The 19,199-nt window shown below is 42.3% G+C and overlaps 1 protein-coding gene across 3 annotated transcripts; it reads right to left on the bottom strand.

Moving 5' to 3' along the window:
• Positions 1 to 924: 924 nt before the first annotated feature.
• CUNH16orf46 (chromosome unknown C16orf46 homolog) lies at positions 925 to 16,142 on the bottom strand. 3 transcript variants are annotated; one of them, XM_036346854.1, is made up of 6 exons: positions 14,905 to 16,142; positions 9,099 to 9,182; positions 6,715 to 6,783; positions 6,548 to 6,604; positions 5,114 to 5,370; positions 925 to 2,465 (listed from the first exon to the last, which is right to left on the bottom strand). In XM_036346854.1, exons 5-6 carry the CDS (start codon positions 5,321 to 5,323, stop codon positions 1,467 to 1,469), a joined length of 1,209 nt encoding a protein of 402 aa, XP_036202747.1. In that variant the 5' UTR covers positions 5,324 to 5,370; positions 6,548 to 6,604; positions 6,715 to 6,783; positions 9,099 to 9,182; positions 14,905 to 16,142; the 3' UTR covers positions 925 to 1,466. The 3 variants fall into 3 exon arrangements, with proteins under 3 accessions (XP_036202747.1, XP_036202745.1, XP_036202746.1); XM_036346852.1 differs by lacking the exon at positions 6,548 to 6,604; XM_036346853.1 differs by lacking the exons at positions 6,548 to 6,604; positions 14,905 to 16,142 and having other exon boundaries at positions 9,099 to 9,290.
• Positions 16,143 to 19,199: the final 3,057 nt, after the last annotated feature.

The raw sequence follows: 19,199 nt of genomic DNA, 5'->3' as shown, positions 1-19,199 counted from the left end.
AACCAAACAAAACAAAAACCCTAAACTAAAGAGCAATTACAGAAAGCAGATGTTTACAAATGCAGTCATCATTTAGGGAATGGAAAGTACAGAGTGCAAGTACAACCTAACGAAAGCAAATTCAAACTGTAATTACAGGGCAGCTAAATGGTTATTCATTACAAAGTGGTGGTTTTTTTCCAGAGCATTTCTCTACATAGCATTGTCACTTGGCATTTAAACGATAACTCGTTTACAAACAATGTTTAATTTATAGACAACTTCAGGAAATATGCATTGGAGTAAAATGAGTGGGGAGAAGGATCAGGGGAAGGGAGAATGTAACAGCCCCATTCTGTAAGCGTCTGTCTGGAGTTGTAGAGTTCCCAATTAGACGCAGAGTAAGGCAGGAGGAAGCATGTGGGGTGACAATAATCACAGTGACTTTTTTCTCAAATAATGATTCTTAACCTGCTTTCCAAGCAGGTTTTGTGGAACAGTGGCTAAAATTTCCCAGACACAGAGACTAGCATGAGGCTACAATACAAAGATATATCACTTTGGACACTTAGGATACAATAAACATGGTAAACCCATGGATTTATGTCACTTTGGACATATAGCATACAATGGGTATAGTATCCTCATGGGTATAATATACAGATATTTCATCTGAATGCAAATATATTCATTTAGACACGGTTTGGAGTTTTCTATTGAAACAATGTTTCAAATCTTTGTTGCAAGAAAAAAGTGAGGCAACTGACAGATATCTGCCGGTTTAGAAATATCAGGAAACCCTGGCCAGTGTGGTTCAGTTGATTGGGCATAGTCCCATGCACCGAAGGGTTGCCAGTTTGATTCCCAGTCAGGGCATAGGCCCAGGTTGTAGGCTCCATCCCTGTGGGGGGCATGTGGGAGGCAGATCGATGTTTCCCTCTCACGTCAATCTTTCGCTCTCTCTCTCCCTACAAAAACCAACTTTAATATCTTAAAAAAAAATCTTTAAATTAAAAAGACAAGTAATAATTTGGTCCAAAAAAAGGCCAGTACACTTAGCTTCAGGCACTGGGGTGAGAAGAGCCCTTTCCAGTGGGTTCAAGGGTGATTTGGGGGCATCACCATGAGAGACCCTCTTCAGATTCCCCACCATCCACTTGGCTTCCAGCGGGAGAGAAATAAAGCAAGCAGAGGCTGAGACTGGCATTACTAGTTTGCATTTTATAAATGACTAAGCAACTGAAGCAGGTAACACATAAATATGGGTGTTCTGAGAATAAATCAAAATCCATACAATGAGTTTATTTCCTCTGTTTTTAAAAAAAAATGGACAGAGAAGAAGGCAAGGAGGGAGAGAAAAGGATGGAAAAGGGGAAGGGAGGGAAGGGAACGGAAGAAACTAGAAGAGAATGGGGTGGGGGTAGGGGAGAAAGAGAATGAATGAGTTTCCAAAGGTGCTTATTCCCAGGAAATTATATTGTGGCAATTCAGAGGAATCTGTGAGTGGAGGTGGGAATAACAACTCTGCTCACTGTGAGGGATGGCAAGAGAGGTCTTGGGAACACATTGGTCTCCAATGGATGGGGCCTGTTTTCCTGCTTGGCCTCCTTGAGAATGCACTTTTGGGTGTTCATGGGAGGTCTCAGCTCCCTGGCTTTGAATTTGGCTTTGTAGCTTTGCTCTTTCTGTTTTTGCAAAAGCTGCATAGTCCTGAGACAGTGAACACTATTGGGATTGGGAGGGCACATCAGGTTTTTCTTAGGCAGGAGGGACCAGTGCAGGCTGCCCAGTTCTGGATTGGCCAGGAGGTTTGTCCCAACCATTGGCGAAGGAAAAGGCTGCACGCAGCTGACCTTAAGGTGACTGGCCAGCTCAAAGGGTCTCTTTCCATCTTTCCCTTCAACTATTTTCAGTCCATATGCACAAGCCACACACTCATCCTTTTTCACACTCAGCACCTTCTCTTCTGGCTGCACGAGCGAGTTCTTACTCTTCTTAACCTGAACATCCACGCCATGTGGGGCTGAAGAATTCAGGGGAGGGAGAACTAAAAGGGCCTTGGAATTCAATGAGTTTGAGATGGAGGGACCTTGATCAGTCCTGCTGTTGGAGTCTTGGTCCCTACCAGTCTCTGGGATGGCCCACTCTTCCATGCACCAAAAAAACTCCTTTATTTGCAGACTTTTTTTCTCTCCCTGAGTATGAGAGGGAGAGCACATCTTGCTAATATTCCTGGAGGCAGTGGCGGGGCAGCCAGTGGGGAGCTGAGTCTGGGAGGGGCCCCCTCGATCCTCCTCTGAGCCTGCCTCAGCCAGAGCCCTTGACTCCAAGCTTCCAGCCTCAGTCTGAGGCCCAGCCTCGGGAGTCCCTTGGGAGAGACTGACACAGAGTAAGCAGCCGCTGACACTTTCTCCCACCTTCGCCTTCTTACGTTTCTTTCTGGGCCAAATGCAAGCAGTTGGAGAAGTCTTTCCCCAACCTCGAACCTGAAAATAAAGCAGCATATTACTCTCAGCTGATTGGCTGCTCCAATTTTGGTCCCATTCCCATTTTGGCCATTTGAACTAATATTTTTCTTTAAACAGATGTTGTTTGTTTTGTTGTTGTTTTTTTACTTTCAATACCTATGTTAGCCTCATATAAATAGTATTTTTAAATCTGAAATACTAGCAATAGGTTGTTTAAAACACTAAGCAATAGATTTGTAATTGCCCACTTTGATGTGCTGACTATATATTTTTTCAGATGTACATTAAATAAAAATCAATTCAAAACTATTTTTCCTTGTCCCCCCCTGACAGACTTTCTTGTCCTTCCAGGCTCTGTTTACCATATCCAGGAGACTGCTGCATGGGCGGGGGGCGGGGGGTGGGGGGGCACGTTGGAGGGAGAGAGGATGAGCAGAGGCAGGTCCATGCCAACAGCCCTTAGATGTGTATTTTATTTTATTTTTTTTAAAAAATATATTTTATTGATTTTTTTTACAGAGAGGAAGGGAGAGGGATAGAGGGCTAGAAACATCGATGAGAAACATAGATCAGCTGCCTTCTGCACACCCCCCACTGGGGACGTGCCGGCAACCAAGGTACGTGCCCCTGACCAGAATCGAACCTGGGACCCTTGAGTCTGCAGGCTGACGCTCTATCCACTGAGCCAAACCGGCCAGGGCTAGATGTGTATTTTAAAGCAGTTACCTTCCATAGTAAACTGAACCATCTAAACTTAGAAAGTTTTAAATTCATAAACAGGACAGCCTGTAGCCCTGACTTACCTGGCATGGGAACGTGTGTTTGGAAGGTCATACATGTGGTGGGGGCAGTATAGTAGAGAGAGTATTAGAGGAGGGCTCTGGAAGACATGATTACTTCAACTGTCAAGTGGACTTGGGCGAATCACTGTGCCTTGTCTTGCCCTCAGTTTCCACATTTATAAAATAAACCACGTAGACTGGGGTTTTTCAACCTTGGCACAACTACTATTTGGGGCTTGTTAAGAACTGTATGTTTGTGTCCCTCCCAAAGTCCCATGTTTAAACCCTAATCTCCAATACGATGGTATTTGGAGGTGGAGCATTTTAGGTGATTAGGATTAGATGAGGTCAAACGGATGGGGCCCTCATGATGGGATCAATGTCCTTATAAGAAAAGGAGGAGTCAAGGGACCTCTTCCTCTCCCTCTCCCTCTCCCTCTCCCTCTCCCTCCTCTCCCTCTCCCTCTCCCTCTCCCTCTCCCCCTCCCCCTCCCCCTCCCCCTCCCCCCCCCCCCTCCCCCCTCCCCCTCCCCCTCCCCCTCCTCCCCCTCCTCCCTCTCCCTCTCCCCCTCCTCCCTCCCCCCTCCCCCTCCCCCTCCTCTCCCTCCTCCCTCTCTCTCTCCCCCTCCTCCCTCTCCCTCTCCCCCTCCTCCCTCTCCCTCTCCCTCTCCCTCTCCCTCTCCCTCTCCCTCTCCCCCTCCTCCCTCTCCCTCTCCCTCTCCCTCTCCCTCTCCCTCTCCCTCTCCCTCTCCCTCTCTCTCTCCCTCTCCCTGTACACAACAAAGGCAGCCATGTGAGGGCAAACCAGGAAGAGGGCCCTTACCAAGAACCCAACCATGCTGGCACCTGATCTTAAACTCCCATCCTCTAGAACTGGGAGAAATAACTGTCTGTTGCTTAAGCCACCCTGTCCGTGGTGTTCAGGTATTGCAGCCTGAATTATACAGGGCTGGATTATTCCTTGCTAGAGTGCTGACCTGGGCCTGGTAGGATGTGGAGCAGCACTCCCTGGCTTCCACCCATCAGATGCCAGTAGCATCTCCTCCCCTTGCCCCTTGTTGCGACATTGCCAAGTGTCACCTGAGAAACAGTAGATCAAATTACTTTTTAGTTCTAAATTTAGGATGCTATTCTTGATTCTAAGAATAGTTTACGGTTAAACCCACAGGGTTCTGAGTAGAATCACTGGGACAGAAGCCTCAGGTCTCTTGGGGAATTTAATACAGTAGTTAAGGAGCTCAGGTTTCGAGTCCAGAAGAACTTGGCCACTGGCTGGGTGATCTTCAGCACATTATTTCACCCTTTGGGTGCCTTAGTATCCTTGTTCAAAAAGTGAGGCTGTTCATAATACCTGCCACATAGGACTACTGTGAGGTGGAATGAAGCACTTAATACTGTGCTTGCCAATACTGAGTGACATAAATACTCAATATCCTCATCATTAATATTTTACCTCTGTTCCAGATATTTCTATATTTAACTTTTTACACATTTTTTGGTAATAGTAACTATTTTTGAAAAAAGTAAAAAGGCTTGCATCTGAACACTGATGTTCAGGCCCTGGCGGAGTAGCTCAGTTGGTTAGTGTCATCCTGATATACCAAGGTTGTGGGTTCGATCCCCAGTCAGGGCACATACAAGAATGAACCAACGACTGCATAAAGGAGTGGAGCAACAAATTGATGTTTCTCTCCTCTCTCTCTCTCTCTCTCTCTCTCTCTCTCTCTCTCTCTCTCTCTCTCCCTCCCTCCCTCCCTCCCTCCCTCCCTCCCTCCCTCCCTCTCCCTTCCTCCCTCTCTCAAATCGGTAAAAATAAAAAAACACTTTATAAAACAACAACCACAACACTGATGTGCAAGACACCTAACTCAAGAAGATACTTACTGCTTCTTCCCATCCAGTTCCGATAACAAACTTGTTGGCTTTTTCATCTTGTTCAAGCGTAATGTCACTGATATTGAGGAGACAACAAACATGGTTCTTTTCCTTTCTTTCATCTGAATAAGTACAGTTTAATTCAGATTCTTCTGTGCTTGGAATTTGATTATTTTCACCATTTTCTAACTCTGTCTCATTTTTCTGACAGAGATCCATTACTGTGATTACTCTGATGGTTGCTTAAAGTTTTTAACATCTTCTTCCTGTAGTTTGAAATGCGGATTGAACTCAGTTTTACTTTTCTTTTTAAAGTGTAACTCAGGTGAAACATTTTCAACACATTCAGGAATAGACTCAGAAGAAATATTACAAAACCATCCATTGCCAACTATTGACAATATAAAAGATAGGTATAAGTTTAATTAGAGACTAATGGATTTAAAGACCAAAGTTGAGAGTGAAGAAGAGAGGAGAGGAAGATGTTTGTTAACAAGGCTCTATCCCTCATGATGGAGTACAGACTGTAGTAAGCAATGTAACCTCCCTACCCTCCACTCCAAAAATGTCCAGATGATATTGTGCTAATAACAAGAGCACTGTAGTGGATGTGTGTGACTTATGCACCCAGGCCTTCTCCTCTTTCTCTTCCCAACAACTCTGGATATCAGCTTGGGGATCCTTAGGCTTCTGAGGACACTCGTAGAGCATATGGTCTAAGCTGGTCAATAAGTTCACCCTCATCCACCGTATATGACTGGTGTTTTTATTAAAAGGGGAAATTTGGACACAGACGTGCACAGAGGGAAGATAATATGAAAAGACACAGGGAGAAAATGGCCATCTACTAGTTAAGGAGAGTGGTCTGGATCAGATCCTTCCTCACAGTCTTCAGAAGGATTCAGCCCTGCCAACACCTTGATTTTGGACATCGAGCCTCTAGAACGGGCAGGCTCTGTTGTTTATGCCACCCAGTCTGTGGCCCTCTGGAGTGGCAGTCCTAGGAAACTAATATAGTAGATGATGGTGACAGTGTGATGGTGGTGGAAGTGATGACGATGATGATGCTATCTATCCTTAATTGATGCTTTTCCCAAGTTGAAAATGGGACTTGACATTTATAATCCAAAGGGTTAGAAAATTTATATCCTAATTATCAGCACAGACTTGAGTGGCAAACAGCCAGGGTTCCAATCTTATTTACTAGCTGTGTAAGGCTTAGATGAGTTACTTTTCTGGCCTGTTTGCTCATATGAAAATGGCATGATTACAATACTTTCCCACAGACAGATGTTCCTCCTGGGGCCTGCACAAGCTGCATCGATGAACTCTAATGCCTAAGCAGTGGCCACCAATGATCCAGCTGAGTGCTAATGAACAGCTAGTGCCTTCTTGAGGAAGTCCTTGCTTGTAATGAAATAGAGTCCACTGGGGACCACATACCTTGCTTTCTCTCACCCCAACATGATCCCTGTCAGAAACCCACATTTTTTTCATTTTCTGTTGAGGTAGAGACAAATAACTTCTTGTAACATATCTGTTCAATTACCGTTTCAGCTTATTTACTTAGGCTTAGAGTGGCGTTTAGATGATAATAAAATTCCATTTACCGATGAAAGGTCAAATATCTTTGGACATCCTAATCTTTCCAGTATGACATCAGAGGAAATGAATGAGATCTGAAAGAAAAACACTTATATTACAAGTGACTAAAAACTAGAAGTGCTATTTTATTTACAAACAGCATGACTGAGGACCTGATAGGTTGTGTAAACCAGCCGGATCCTCTCATATTGTGAAATTCCACTTCAGTCACTGTGCAGGCCAAAGAAGCTCTTATACATACATTCTGACCTTTTTCTCTTCTAAATTACAAATACATTTGTACCAGAGAACCCCTTAGACTTATCAAGTGTACAGTTCAAAAGGAAAAAAGCAGAGAATCAAAAGGAAAGCCATTTACTAAATAATAAAATAAACTTAAAACTTGAGGCTATTATAGCAAAGAAACAGATATTGTTTAGGAGAGATTAAGTAGTGCTAGTATGCTTGAATCAATAAGAAGAATGTTTATTTTTGCTTAAAGTATCTCCACTGACAAGGCGTTCACTACTTAGAGAGTCTTCTCAAGTGGCAAAATAATTTACTGGTTCTCAAACTTGGCTGCACCGTGGAATCAGCTGGGAAGCTTTATATAAAATAAAATGCCCAGACCCCACCACAGAGATTCTGATTATAATTGGACTGGGCACAACTTGGCCATCAGGGTTTTTTTTTAATGTGAATTATTTTTTAAATATATTTTTATTGATTTCAGAGAGGAAGGGAGAGATAGAAACATCAATGATGAGAGAGAATCATTGATCAGATGCCCTCTGCATACCCTCTACCAGGGATGGAGTAAGCAACCCCAGGCATGTGCCCTGATCAGGAACTGAACCGTGACCTCCTGATTCCTAGATCAACGCTCAACCACTGAGCCACATCGGCCAGGCCAGATTTCTTAAATCACCTGAGATGATTCTAAAATCCAGCAAAATTGGAGACCTACTACTCTGTTCAAAAGCTCTTTCTTATATTGAACCAGCACTGCTCTTCCTGGTTCGCTGCCTGGTCCTAGCTATGCCCTCCAGAGCAAGGCTTTGTGATAGGAAGCCTTCCCATCCTTGGATGGGATTAAGAAAGTCTATGTTAGTGTCGGCCTTCAGACTGAAAGGTTCTGGGTTCAATTCCCGTCAAGGGCACATGCCTGAGTTGTAGGGTTGATCCCCAGTAGGGAGCATGCAGGAGGCAGCCGATCAATGATTCTCTCTCATCGCTGATGTTTCTATCTCTCTCTCCCTCTCCCTTCCTTTCTGAAATCAACAAAAATATATTTTTTTTAAAAAAGAAAGTCTATGATGCCTGGCCAGTGTTGCTCAATGGTTGAGCATTAACCCATGAACCAAGAGGTCCCTGGTTCAATTCCCAGTCAGGGCACATGCCCAGGTTGCAGGCTCAATCCCCAGTAGGGGGCGTGCAGGAGGCAGCTGACCATGTTTCTCTCTCGTCCATGTTTCCATCTCTCTATCCCTCTCCCTTCCTCTCTCTCTAAAAAATCAATAAAAACATATCTTTAAAAATCAAAAGTCTATGATGCCTCTGTATATGTGCTGCCGAAGCGAGCACGTCTATGGTGCCTCTGAAGATGCTCAACAAGTTTTCTTCAGAGAAGGGCCTGCATCTGAGTTTAAAGCAGTCTGCTACTACAAAAGGTTAAAGAATAATTGATACAGAGATTGCCCACTGTCCCAGCCTCCCAACAGTCCTATGAAAAAGTTCATGCATTCTTCTCTCTTTCAGGTTAACCATCTCTGGTGCCTTCAACTATTTCTCACATGCCATGAGCATATGTGAAATCTGAGAGGAAGACTATATCGCTATCTCTATATATCAGTGGTTCTCAACCTGTGGGTTGCAAACAATGAAACTACATCCTGCATATCAGATATTTACATTATGATTCATAACAGTAGCAAAATTACAGTTATGAAGTAGCAACGAAAATAATTTTATGGTTGGGGGTCACCACAACATGAGGAACTGTATTAAAGGGTCGAGGCATTAGGAAGGTTGAGAACCACTGATCTAGAGAGAGGAACAGCAGAGGCCAAGGATGCAATATTGGATAAGCCCGTATATTGGAGTCAGTAGAATTGGACCCAGTGAGGCCACCAGAAAAGGTTCCAGTCACATCATACTACAAAGTGTCAAAAGAAAGCCAGGTAACAATAACAACTTAATAATAAAACTTACCATAATATAGCTATTACTATGTGCAAATCTTTCCTATAAGCACTTTATATATTTGTTATAATGAGTACATTTGTATAAGCACTTTACTCATTTAATGGGGGATCATGAGAACTATATTGCCTCCTTATGACTAAAAACTAAGAATCATCTCTGTTAGTAAACATAGTATTCTTAGTGAAATGGTCAGATTCCTACATACCGGATCGCTCCTCCAGAACCCTGGTATCTTCAAGCAAGCTGGATCAAGATGCTCCACAACTAAAACAATATTGGTGGTCTTTTCCTAATCAGAAAAAATTCAGTTAGTGGAAAGGATAGTCTTAATTTTAAGTTTTCTGTCTATAAGTGTGCCTTCAAGTTTCACTGCCCATTCTTGTCTTCTAGCACTTGTAATGATGACAAATAGAAATGTACTTCTTACAATTAATTATATACAGTTTTACTTTTATGTTGGAAGACAGAAATCTGCACTGATATAATACTCATATTTTTTATAGTAAAATTATGCCTACTTTACATATTTGAAGTAAATCAAAAGTTCATACTATTCCACTTCTTGACTTCCAGTGGGCTTAACAATCTGATTCTGTTTGAGAGTCACTGGTATAAAGCAAACATCAAAGTCCAGTTATTAATTTTTTTCCAAGAAAATCACATTAAGAAAACACAAAGATCATATTGTAAAATGCTACCATGGGAAAATGCATTTGCAGATGCAACTAAAAATTGGATTTGGAGTACAAAGCAGGAAGGCACACAGATGTAGGCCAGAAGGTATTAAATTCCATGACATACACTATTGGAGTGACTCAAACCAAATTATACAAAGAAGAAAATGTTGACTGAGGTCCAAGCTCCCAAAGTACATGCTTGGATAAACATGAATAAACATGAAGAAAAACTGATCAAGGAACTTAAGATATTAGAAAATAAAGATGAATGAGAATCTAAGAAGCAGAGATGGAAATTCACTATGATCTAGAAAATATCTCTTCTAGTAGCTTTTTTTAAAAAAATCCTCACCAAAGTTTATGATTTTATTGATTTGAGAGAGAAAGGGGGAGAGAGAAATATAGATGTGAGAGAAACATTAATCGATGGACTCCCATATGCACCTGACTGAGTATTGAAACACCAACCTAGATATGTGCCCTGATAGGGAATCAAACCAGCAACCTTTTGTTGTATATGATGCTCCAACCAACTTAGCTACCCCACCAGGGCTCTAGTAGCATTTAAAGACAGAAATGGAAAGCAAATGATCAGCAAAAAAACTGTAACATAGTGTATTTTATTTTATCAATTAAAGATAAGCCATTTTGATTTGCTTCACAATAATCATGCAAGGGGTGTGGGAGGTGTGGGGCATGTGCTGGTTGTGGTTAGAGAGATTATGATAAAATAAATTACGTTTATTTAGTCATAAGCTCTGTTTGTTATAGATGGGTATGAGGACATATAAGTTAACTGCATTCTCTCTACTTACTTTTTTTTTTAACTTTGAACAATTTTTTATTGATTAATTTTAGAGAGAGGGAGAGAGAAAGAGAGAGAGAAAAAGAGTGATTTTTGTTATTCCACTTATTTATGCATTCATTGGTTGCCCTTACCAGGGGATTGAAACCACAACCTTGGCATATCAGGACAATGTTCTAACCAACTGAGCTATCTGGCCAGGGCTACTTCTTTCTACTTTTATATGTGTGAACCTTCCCATAATAATATAAAAAAAATTAAGCGCAGCTGGTGTACTCGGTGGTTGAGTGTCAACCTATGAACCAGGAGGGCAGGGTTGTGAGTTCCATTCCCAGTGGGGGGCATGCAGGAGGCAGCCCATGTGATCCGTGATCCCCTCTCATCATTGATGTTTCTATCTCTCCCCACCTCTGGCTTCCTCTCTGAAATTAATTATATATATTAAGTTAAAATGGAGTACAAGGGATTAAAATCAATGTAAACTGAGAACAATGACCATATTTACTATTTACAAGTAAGTAGAGAAAAAACTATGTGAAGTAGAGGGCACCTGACCAAGAACATAAAGAAATTTCCAAAGGCTAGTAGCTGAAGAGAAACTAAGGATAGCAGAAGACACAAGAAGACAGAGAAGGATGTGATATTAGTTTAGAAAGGGACTTTGTATTCTCTGTATTTCTTTGATGGAGAAGGTGATAATGTGCCCAATTCATCTTAATAAAAGTGAAGTTAAAAGTTGATATTTAAAGTATCCATAAAACTCTGAATTTGGGGATTTTGTTTTGTTTTTACTTTGTCCCAGATAAGGCTCACTCTGCCAGGTTCTTTCATTTTTTAAAATAAATTTTTATTGATTTCAGAGAGGAAGGGAGAGGGATAGAGAGATAGAAACATCAATGATGAGAAAGAATCATTGATTTGCTGCCTCCTTCATATCCCACACTGGGGATAGAGCCCACAACCCAGGCATGTTTCCTTGTCCGGAATGGAACCTGGGACCTTCCAGTCCACAGGCTGATGCTCTATCCACTAAGCCAAACTGCCTAGGGCCCTGCCAGGTTCTTTTTGGAAAAGGTTGCCCTGTCTGCCTTACCAGGGTACAGGTCAGTTTGGCATGGTCACTGTCTGTTAGCTAGAGCTACCTAGTATTAGTCTAGATGGGCAAGGTTATGCTATTAATAACAAGCAATCCTAATTTCCCCCCAGTGATAAAAAACAATAAAACTTTATTTCTAACACATGTGACATGTCCATTGTCTGATGCTGTAGTCTCTGCTCCACATTATCCTCACTCTGGCATTGAACTAATGGAGGCCCCATGCACAAAATGCGTGCAAGGGCCTTGGCCCTGGCCCCTGCCCACTGCCGCAGGAGCCGGGGGCCTCTGCTGCCTCTGCTGTGTCCTGCCCCCCACCCTTTGCCTGCTGTGGCTTTGTCCAAAAGGAAGGACATCTGGAAGGATATCTGGTCTAATTAGTATATTACGCTTTTATTATTACAGATATGCATAGCCCATGGACCCAGACAACGAAGTGGTGAAGGCCTCGGAGGGGCAGGGTCGGGGTGGCGGGGGTCAATAGGAAAAAACAAACAAACGAAGGGGATATCTGTAATACTTTCAAAAATATAATTTTTTTTTTTAATTGGAATGTTCTCAAATCAAGACATCTGCAAGCCTGAAGATTTTGCTTCTCAGTTCCTGGCATTCCTCCCAAAAGCAACACATGACAATGCTGAAAATATCTGAAGATAGTTCTCATTTCTTCAGATAAGAATCTCAAATTCCCTCATCTTAAGAATGCACAGTCACTTACCAATGTCTTTAAAATGTAGTATCTGGAAATTAGGACAGTACTTGAAATTCGGTTTGCCTAGAAGTATCTGTTTTGAAACCTGGATCCCTTTGATCTACACCTATTAATTCAACAAAGATTGCTATATGTTTTAAATGCTATATCCCAATCTTTTTTTTTTTTTTTTTTTGAAAGAGAGAGGGAGAGATAGAGATTTGTTGTTCCAATTATTTATGCATTCGTTGGATTGGTTGAATCTTTTTTTTTTTTAAATTGATTTCAGAGAGGAAGGGAGAAGGAGAGAGAGAGAAATATCAATGATGAAAGAGAATCATTGTTTGGCTGCCTCCAATGGGGTATGGAGCCTGCAACCCAGGCATGTGCCCTGATGAGGAATCGAACGGTGACCTCTTGTTCACAGGTTGACTCTCAACTACTGAGCCACGCCAGGACAGGCCATTGGTTGATTCTTGTATGTGCTGTGATCTGGGATGGAACCCGAAACCTTGGCATATCAGCACAATGCTCTAACCAACTGGGCTACCCAGCCAGGGCCTATATCTCAATCCTGAAGAACACTGAGTTTAAGGTCAACTATAACTTCTAGATTTTCTAATATGAATTGTTAATAATCCCTGTCTTCTTGACTTCATGCCCATGCTGTTGATTTCCTTTAAATATATTTTTTTCTTCTAATTTGCTAGATGTAGACATCCAAATTGATCAGATTCTTCTAAGAAATTTTTTTCTTGGTTTTTCGATCATCACCCCAACCTGCTTAGATCATTCTGAATCATTTCTTCCAACTCCTACTTTAAACTTCATTAAGTCAATAGACATACCTTCTGTAACTTCATCTAAATCACTGATATAAATGTTGAGGAGAGGATAAAGGACAATGTCCTATAGATATCTGTGGTATTGGGTATTTACTAATTATCCAACCTCATACACAATTATCTGGCCTACATTTCTACATGCTACAGGATTCCTGATCCATCTATTTAGGCAACACCACTAAAAACAAAAAGGAATCTTACCAAGAGTTAAGGAAATTTACATTTACATTGATGTCCATTAATTTTTTTTACATTTATTATCTACATTAGGTATGAAGAATATGTTCCAAATTATCAGTTCCAAACACGTAGTGGCTACCTAGGGTGTTGTGTTGAGAAGGATCATAAGACTTGGCCACTATGGGAAAGAGTTCTGTGATTAATGAAGACTGTCAGGGAACAAATAAGGATGGTGGTTGCACATTTGCCACATATTTGCCATTGCCTGTCTACATAGTCAGGCAATCAATTAACAGTGGGGTGATGTTGATGCGTCAGAAGTGAAAGGCCCATGGTTTTTAAGTCAAAAGCAGGATGTAATCCCTCAAAACTCCTTACCACTTCCCTGGCTCTACACACCATGTCTCCATACCTACCCTCATCTTCCTAGAAGTTTCAGGTTTAAAGGAATCTTAAGTCCATGTCAGAATTTCAGCCAGGGAAAGATGGGTTTCTGGCAGCTTCACTTGGATTTCTAAATGGATGTTCCTGTGGACCTTATCATTATGTGTTGAAGAAATCAATAAATAGAAACAGCCATGGTGGAAGCTGTTTCTTTTTCTTCCTTCCTTTCTTTTCTTTCTTTCTTTTTCAATCCTCACCTGAGGATATTTTTCCATTGATTTTTTTTTTTTTTTGAGAGAGAGAGAGAGAGAGAGTGGAAAGGAGAGAGAAACAAAGAGAGAAATATCAATTGGTTGCCTCCCACACGAGCCCCAACCAGGGCAAGGGATCTAGGGATTGAGCCTGCAATCAAGGTACATACCCTTGCCTGGAATCAAAGCTGGGACCTTTCAGTCTACAGCTGACCACTGAGAAAAACCAGCCAGGGTTAGTTAAGTTTCTTAATACAGAGCTAAGCTTCACCCATGTGAAGTGGTCTTGAAGATTGACCTGGGCATGCTGATCACTGTAATATAGTTTCTGAAGGAAACTGTCATTGGGACTTCAATCTGATTTATAATTTTGAAACACAATTCTGTAAGTTGAAATTTTGCCTCAAAGTTAAGCATAAGCGCCACCCAATTTGAGTAAATTGTTTACACTTTTAAGAGTATAAGTCTTACTTCCCCATGTTAATTATGTGTGCCTTATGCTTATTATGTGCCCACAGAGCACAGCAGCTTTGATTGTTCATAGGAGTGCAGCTCCTACAACGATCTGTCCTCGGATCAGACCATTTTTATTCCAATCACAGTCTACAACTCTTCCACTTTTTCCATTCACATTCATTCACTCACTCAGTGCCTATCAGATGCCTAGGACTGGGGATAGAGCGTGAAGCAATGCCCAGCTCTCATACAGCTTACAGTCCACCTGAAAAACAAGTCATCAAACACAGACCCAACCTGTCTCTCCTATAGGAAAGGCTCTGCCCTTTCCCTTAATAGTCCCTCCCTTCCCTCAGGCACCCCCACTTCTTCCTGGATCCTTCCGTCTTCCTCATCTACCTCCACCCCTTCCAACAGCAGTTCCTACCCAGCCACAAAAGATGCCTTCTCTTCTTTCAAGAGCTAACCACTCCAGCAAAACCTCCCCATTTGCCTCACCAAGCCCCACCCCTTCCACGACTGGCTCCGCCCTCATAGGGATCCGCCCTTTCAACGGCCCCTCCCACTGCCCCACCCACACCGTGCGGCTGCTCCCCAGGCCCCGCCCTCAAGCCCAGTGCTGGTACCTCTCTCTTCTGCATCCCCGTCTCAGAGGGCAGCTTCTTCTCTTACTGGGCAGGGCTCTCGCTCTGCTGCGTGTGAAGTGGGATGGGGCCTTGCACTGGGGGCGGGGAAGCGGCCGCCGCCACTCACACCCTCACATGTGGGGCCAGTGCGGTGGAAAGCCCCCGGCAGCTTAGTCTTCGCCGGCGGCGGGCGACAGTTGCCCCGGGTTACGACGCACGAAAGGGAGGGGTGGTGGGCGGGCCCGCGGGGGCTCATAGCGGAAGTGACGCAGGGCCCGTCTCGCGCAACAAACTGAGCGCGGGAGGCGACGCTGGCAATCCACTGTGAGCGCGTGCTCCCAGCAGGCTCTGCGCGGCCGCCCGCCCTCCGCCGCGGGGGAAGCTGCACCGAGGCCAGGCCCGCTGCTGGCGCCTGAGGCGGCGTGGCGCGGTACGGTGGAGCCATAAACGCCAGTCAGGGGAGTGAGCGAGGGGCTGGATGCCCCCCGGACCCTGGAGTTAGAAAGCGAGGGCCCTTTCGACTGGCTTCTCCTCGGAGACACAGGGCCTCTCATCAGACAGTCTCGCTCTGGCGCCGAATTTTTCTGAGGTGAGGCCGCCGTGTTCATTGCAGGATGGTTAGTAGCGTGCGAGCCCAAAATGTCCCCGACGTTGCCAGCTGACCACTAGTCTCCCCTCCCCCATGAGAACGATGGTGCTAGGATGATGTAGGCCAAAAAACGTAATAGTAGGATCCATTGGTCTCCTGCTTACGTGCCTAGACAGTACTAGGCCGAATCCATTGGCGGTACAACCAACACTTCCTGAACTTGTGTAGCCGTACAGCTCTGTGAAGTGGGCATTGGGAGATTTAAAAAAAAAAAGACAAATGAAGAAAAGTAGCGTCACGTCCTTAAATCAACGGAGGAACTCTTTGAAGACAGTGCAGGGCTCTCACACCTTCGGTGCTGGTACATTTGGGCACCCAGAGGTGCAGCCAGGGGTGGGAACCTATGCCTAGGCATTAGGTGGTAGAGCGTCGACCCAACTCAGGTTTGATTGTGGTTTTAGAAGTGTGACTATTTGTGCTGTTGAAAAATATTAGAATGTAAGTCCTTTAGAGCAGTGGTTAAAAGGCATTTGGAGACAGCTACTCCTGCCCTAGGTGGTTTGGCTCAGTGGATAGCGCGTGGGCCTGCAGACTGAAGGGTCCCGGGTTCGATTCCGGTCAAGGGCACATGCCTCAGTTTCGGGCTTGATTCCCAGTAGGGGGCGTGCAGGAGGCAGCCAATTAATAATGATTTTCCCTCATCGTTGATGTTTCTATCTCTGTCTCCCTTCCCTGTCCTCTCTGAAATCAATAAAAATATATTTTAAAAAAGACAGGTACTTCTGCCTTTTTTACAGAACATAATTAGAAAGCCTTTCAAGCCCATGCAAAGACTATTTTATATAACGTCTTCGAATATCACATTCTACGATGTTAGAACAAAGTACTTGTATAGAATCTGTTTTAAGTTATCATTTCTTTACCTAAAACATACATATTTGGATAATTTGCTTTCACAGCCTGGAAGGAATGGTATGCCTGCATGCTTCTAAAAAGAATTGTAGACAAAACTCATACCCCATTGCAATTTTTTTTTTTGTTAAAACATAAAATTTTAATCTTAAACATAAATAGTAGCCAAGGATGTAACATGCAGAGTATCATGAAAGCACGCATTTTAAAATGTTACATTACTCTTTTAATAGTATTGAAAGAAATCTAAATTTAATGACAATTTGATACCTATCAACATTTATTTTAAAATACATGAATAAACTAAAAGATGGAAATTTTTCTTTTGCTTTTTCTCCTTAAGTTCATAATTTTATTTTTATTCTGCATCCTCCACAGAATTTTATTCTAATATCCAGGTTTTTCATAGATGTAAGCTGAGATACCTTGTTCATATAAAGATGCACATGAAAGTGGTTTTGTTATAGCAGTCTCTTAACTTTTTAAAAAACTCCTTTCCACACCAGAATTCACATGGTGATCAACAAAAAAAAAATTAATGATCTATCAGCTGACAGTTTGGTTGGGTCTTCCTTTAGTTCTATTGAAAACAAAACTTAAAAACATCTGTTTAGCAGAATGTTATCCACTCATTAAACCTACTTTCTCAATTTCTGAGAAGTATACCAGTCTTAACTAAGATTCACTAAATGATTAATTAAACTTCTTGACTGAAAGAAAGTACATGTGAAAGTTGGAAGATCTGGTAACTGATTTCCTTCACACTAGTCAGGCCTGCATGTATTAAATGTACTAGTAATCACTAATGAAATCTAGCAGGTAAAAGCCTGCTAGCATGATTGAGTAGAAACATTAAGGGATGAGTGTGTTTGGCCAGTTGTTTATAACAAGCTAATATAGATTGAATCAAGATATCATCAGTTCTAGTACAGTATCTCAGAGTTGGCAAAGGGATGCTCCCAAACAGAGAAAGATGGGGTCAGGAGGTATATGGAAACTATACTTTGTGCTCAATTTTGAGCCTAAATCTGCTCTTAAAAAATTAAGTCTGTTTAGAGGGGGAAAAATACTGGTGGTAGGTGGTCAGTACTAAAGCCATGTTGCAGGAAAAAGATTTTAATCTTGATGTAAAGTGAGGGCCTTTTCTGAGGAAGGGAAATGTGTGATTGAGTCTGTAATAGATTGTAGAGCAGTAATGAAGGCAGTTATAGTTAGCATGATTGTCTATAAACTGAAGGTAAGCAGTACATTTTATCAGCCCCCCCAAAATTGGGGAAATTTAGAAAAATTCAAAATTTCTATTTTGCTAAGTTGATCTGAAATACCAGCCTCATTTTCACATTAGCATGCCTATGCAGAGCCCCCTAGTGGTTTTTCATTAAAAATACTGTCAACTGGCCCTATACCAGAGGTTCTCAACCTGTGGGTCGCGACCCCTTTGGGGGTCAAACGACTCACAGGGGTCATCTAAGACCATAGTAAAACACATATATAAGGGTATGTACTGGGCTGCAGGTTGGATCCCCAGCCCTCGTTGGGGCGCCTGGCCTGAGGGAGATAACCAATCAATGTGTCTCTCTCACATTGATGTTTCTCTCTGTGACTCTCTTCCCCTCCCTTCTACTTTCTCTAGAAATCAATGGAAAAATATCCTTGGGTGAGGATTAACAAACAAAAAATACTGGGAGATGATATCAAACTGCTCATCTCTTTCAGACTACAATCACTGATGTACTTTCACTTTAGAAAGGCCATTTGTTTCCCACCTTTATAGAACATTCATCCTTCCCCCTCCCACCCCCCACCCCCCGTTCCCATTTAAGTATTTTTTTAATAGTAACATTTGCTAAAAAACTGATAAAGGTGGAACCAGGAAATGTGAAAATCCTAACCATGACTGCCCAGCTTTTTAACAATCACTTATTCTCTCCATCACCTTATCTGTGAAATGGTGGTAGCTATCTACCTCTGGTTATTATTATGCACATTAAAGAAGGTAATATATGAGAGCACCTTCAAAACAAAAAAGTAAAATGTATATAATTACCCATTTTTATTTCCAAAGCAGATAGTCAAATTAATTACCCTGAATAATAATTACAAAAATAGAAAGACAATCATCCAGGGTATCTCGGATTCCTTCTTGCTAAAAGTGCAACGATACATCTCAACAGTGATATGGCCATTGGCAGTCTTGGAAAGAATGGTTTCTGTCTGCTGAGGAGCAGGAAAGATGTTATTTATTTCTCTACTCCCTTTGGAGTCTCATTGCTGTTCATTCACCATCAGAACGTGTTAGTCAGAATACTTTCTTTTTCTTCTAGTAACAGGAAAATGATGGAAGAATTCGTGTGCTCTTGCTGTGTGAGTACACATATATACTAGGTGTACCGGTTAATAATGCGGATTTTTAATCAAAGAAAATACGATAATTTCAAGAGAAACATCAAAAGTACTTTATTCAAAGTAATGTCTGTTGCTAGCTACACATTTCCCCCATCTTGCAGGTAATTTGTGGATACCATCCCAATAGAACTTTTCTTGTTTTGAGGCAAACCATTCAGAGACCCAGTTTTCCACTTCTTCGTACGCTTTGAAGTGCTGCTCAGAAAGTGCGTGTGCCATCGATCGGAACAAGTGGTCATCTGAAGGAGCAAGGTCTGGTGAATATGGCGGGTGGGTTAATATTTCCCAGGCAAGACCTTATAATGTGTCTTTAACTGGTTTTGAAGTGTGTGATGGTGTGTTATCAGGAAGCAAAATTACTGTGCCGTGTCTTCTAGCACATTCTGGT

Source organism: Myotis myotis, unplaced genomic scaffold (assembly GCF_014108235.1).
Source record: "Myotis myotis isolate mMyoMyo1 unplaced genomic scaffold, mMyoMyo1.p scaffold_m19_p_19, whole genome shotgun sequence".
NCBI lineage: Eukaryota > Metazoa > Chordata > Mammalia > Chiroptera > Vespertilionidae > Myotis > Myotis myotis.
Note: the sequence above shows the minus strand (reverse complement) of the source record. Positions and strands in the feature narration are given on the sequence as shown.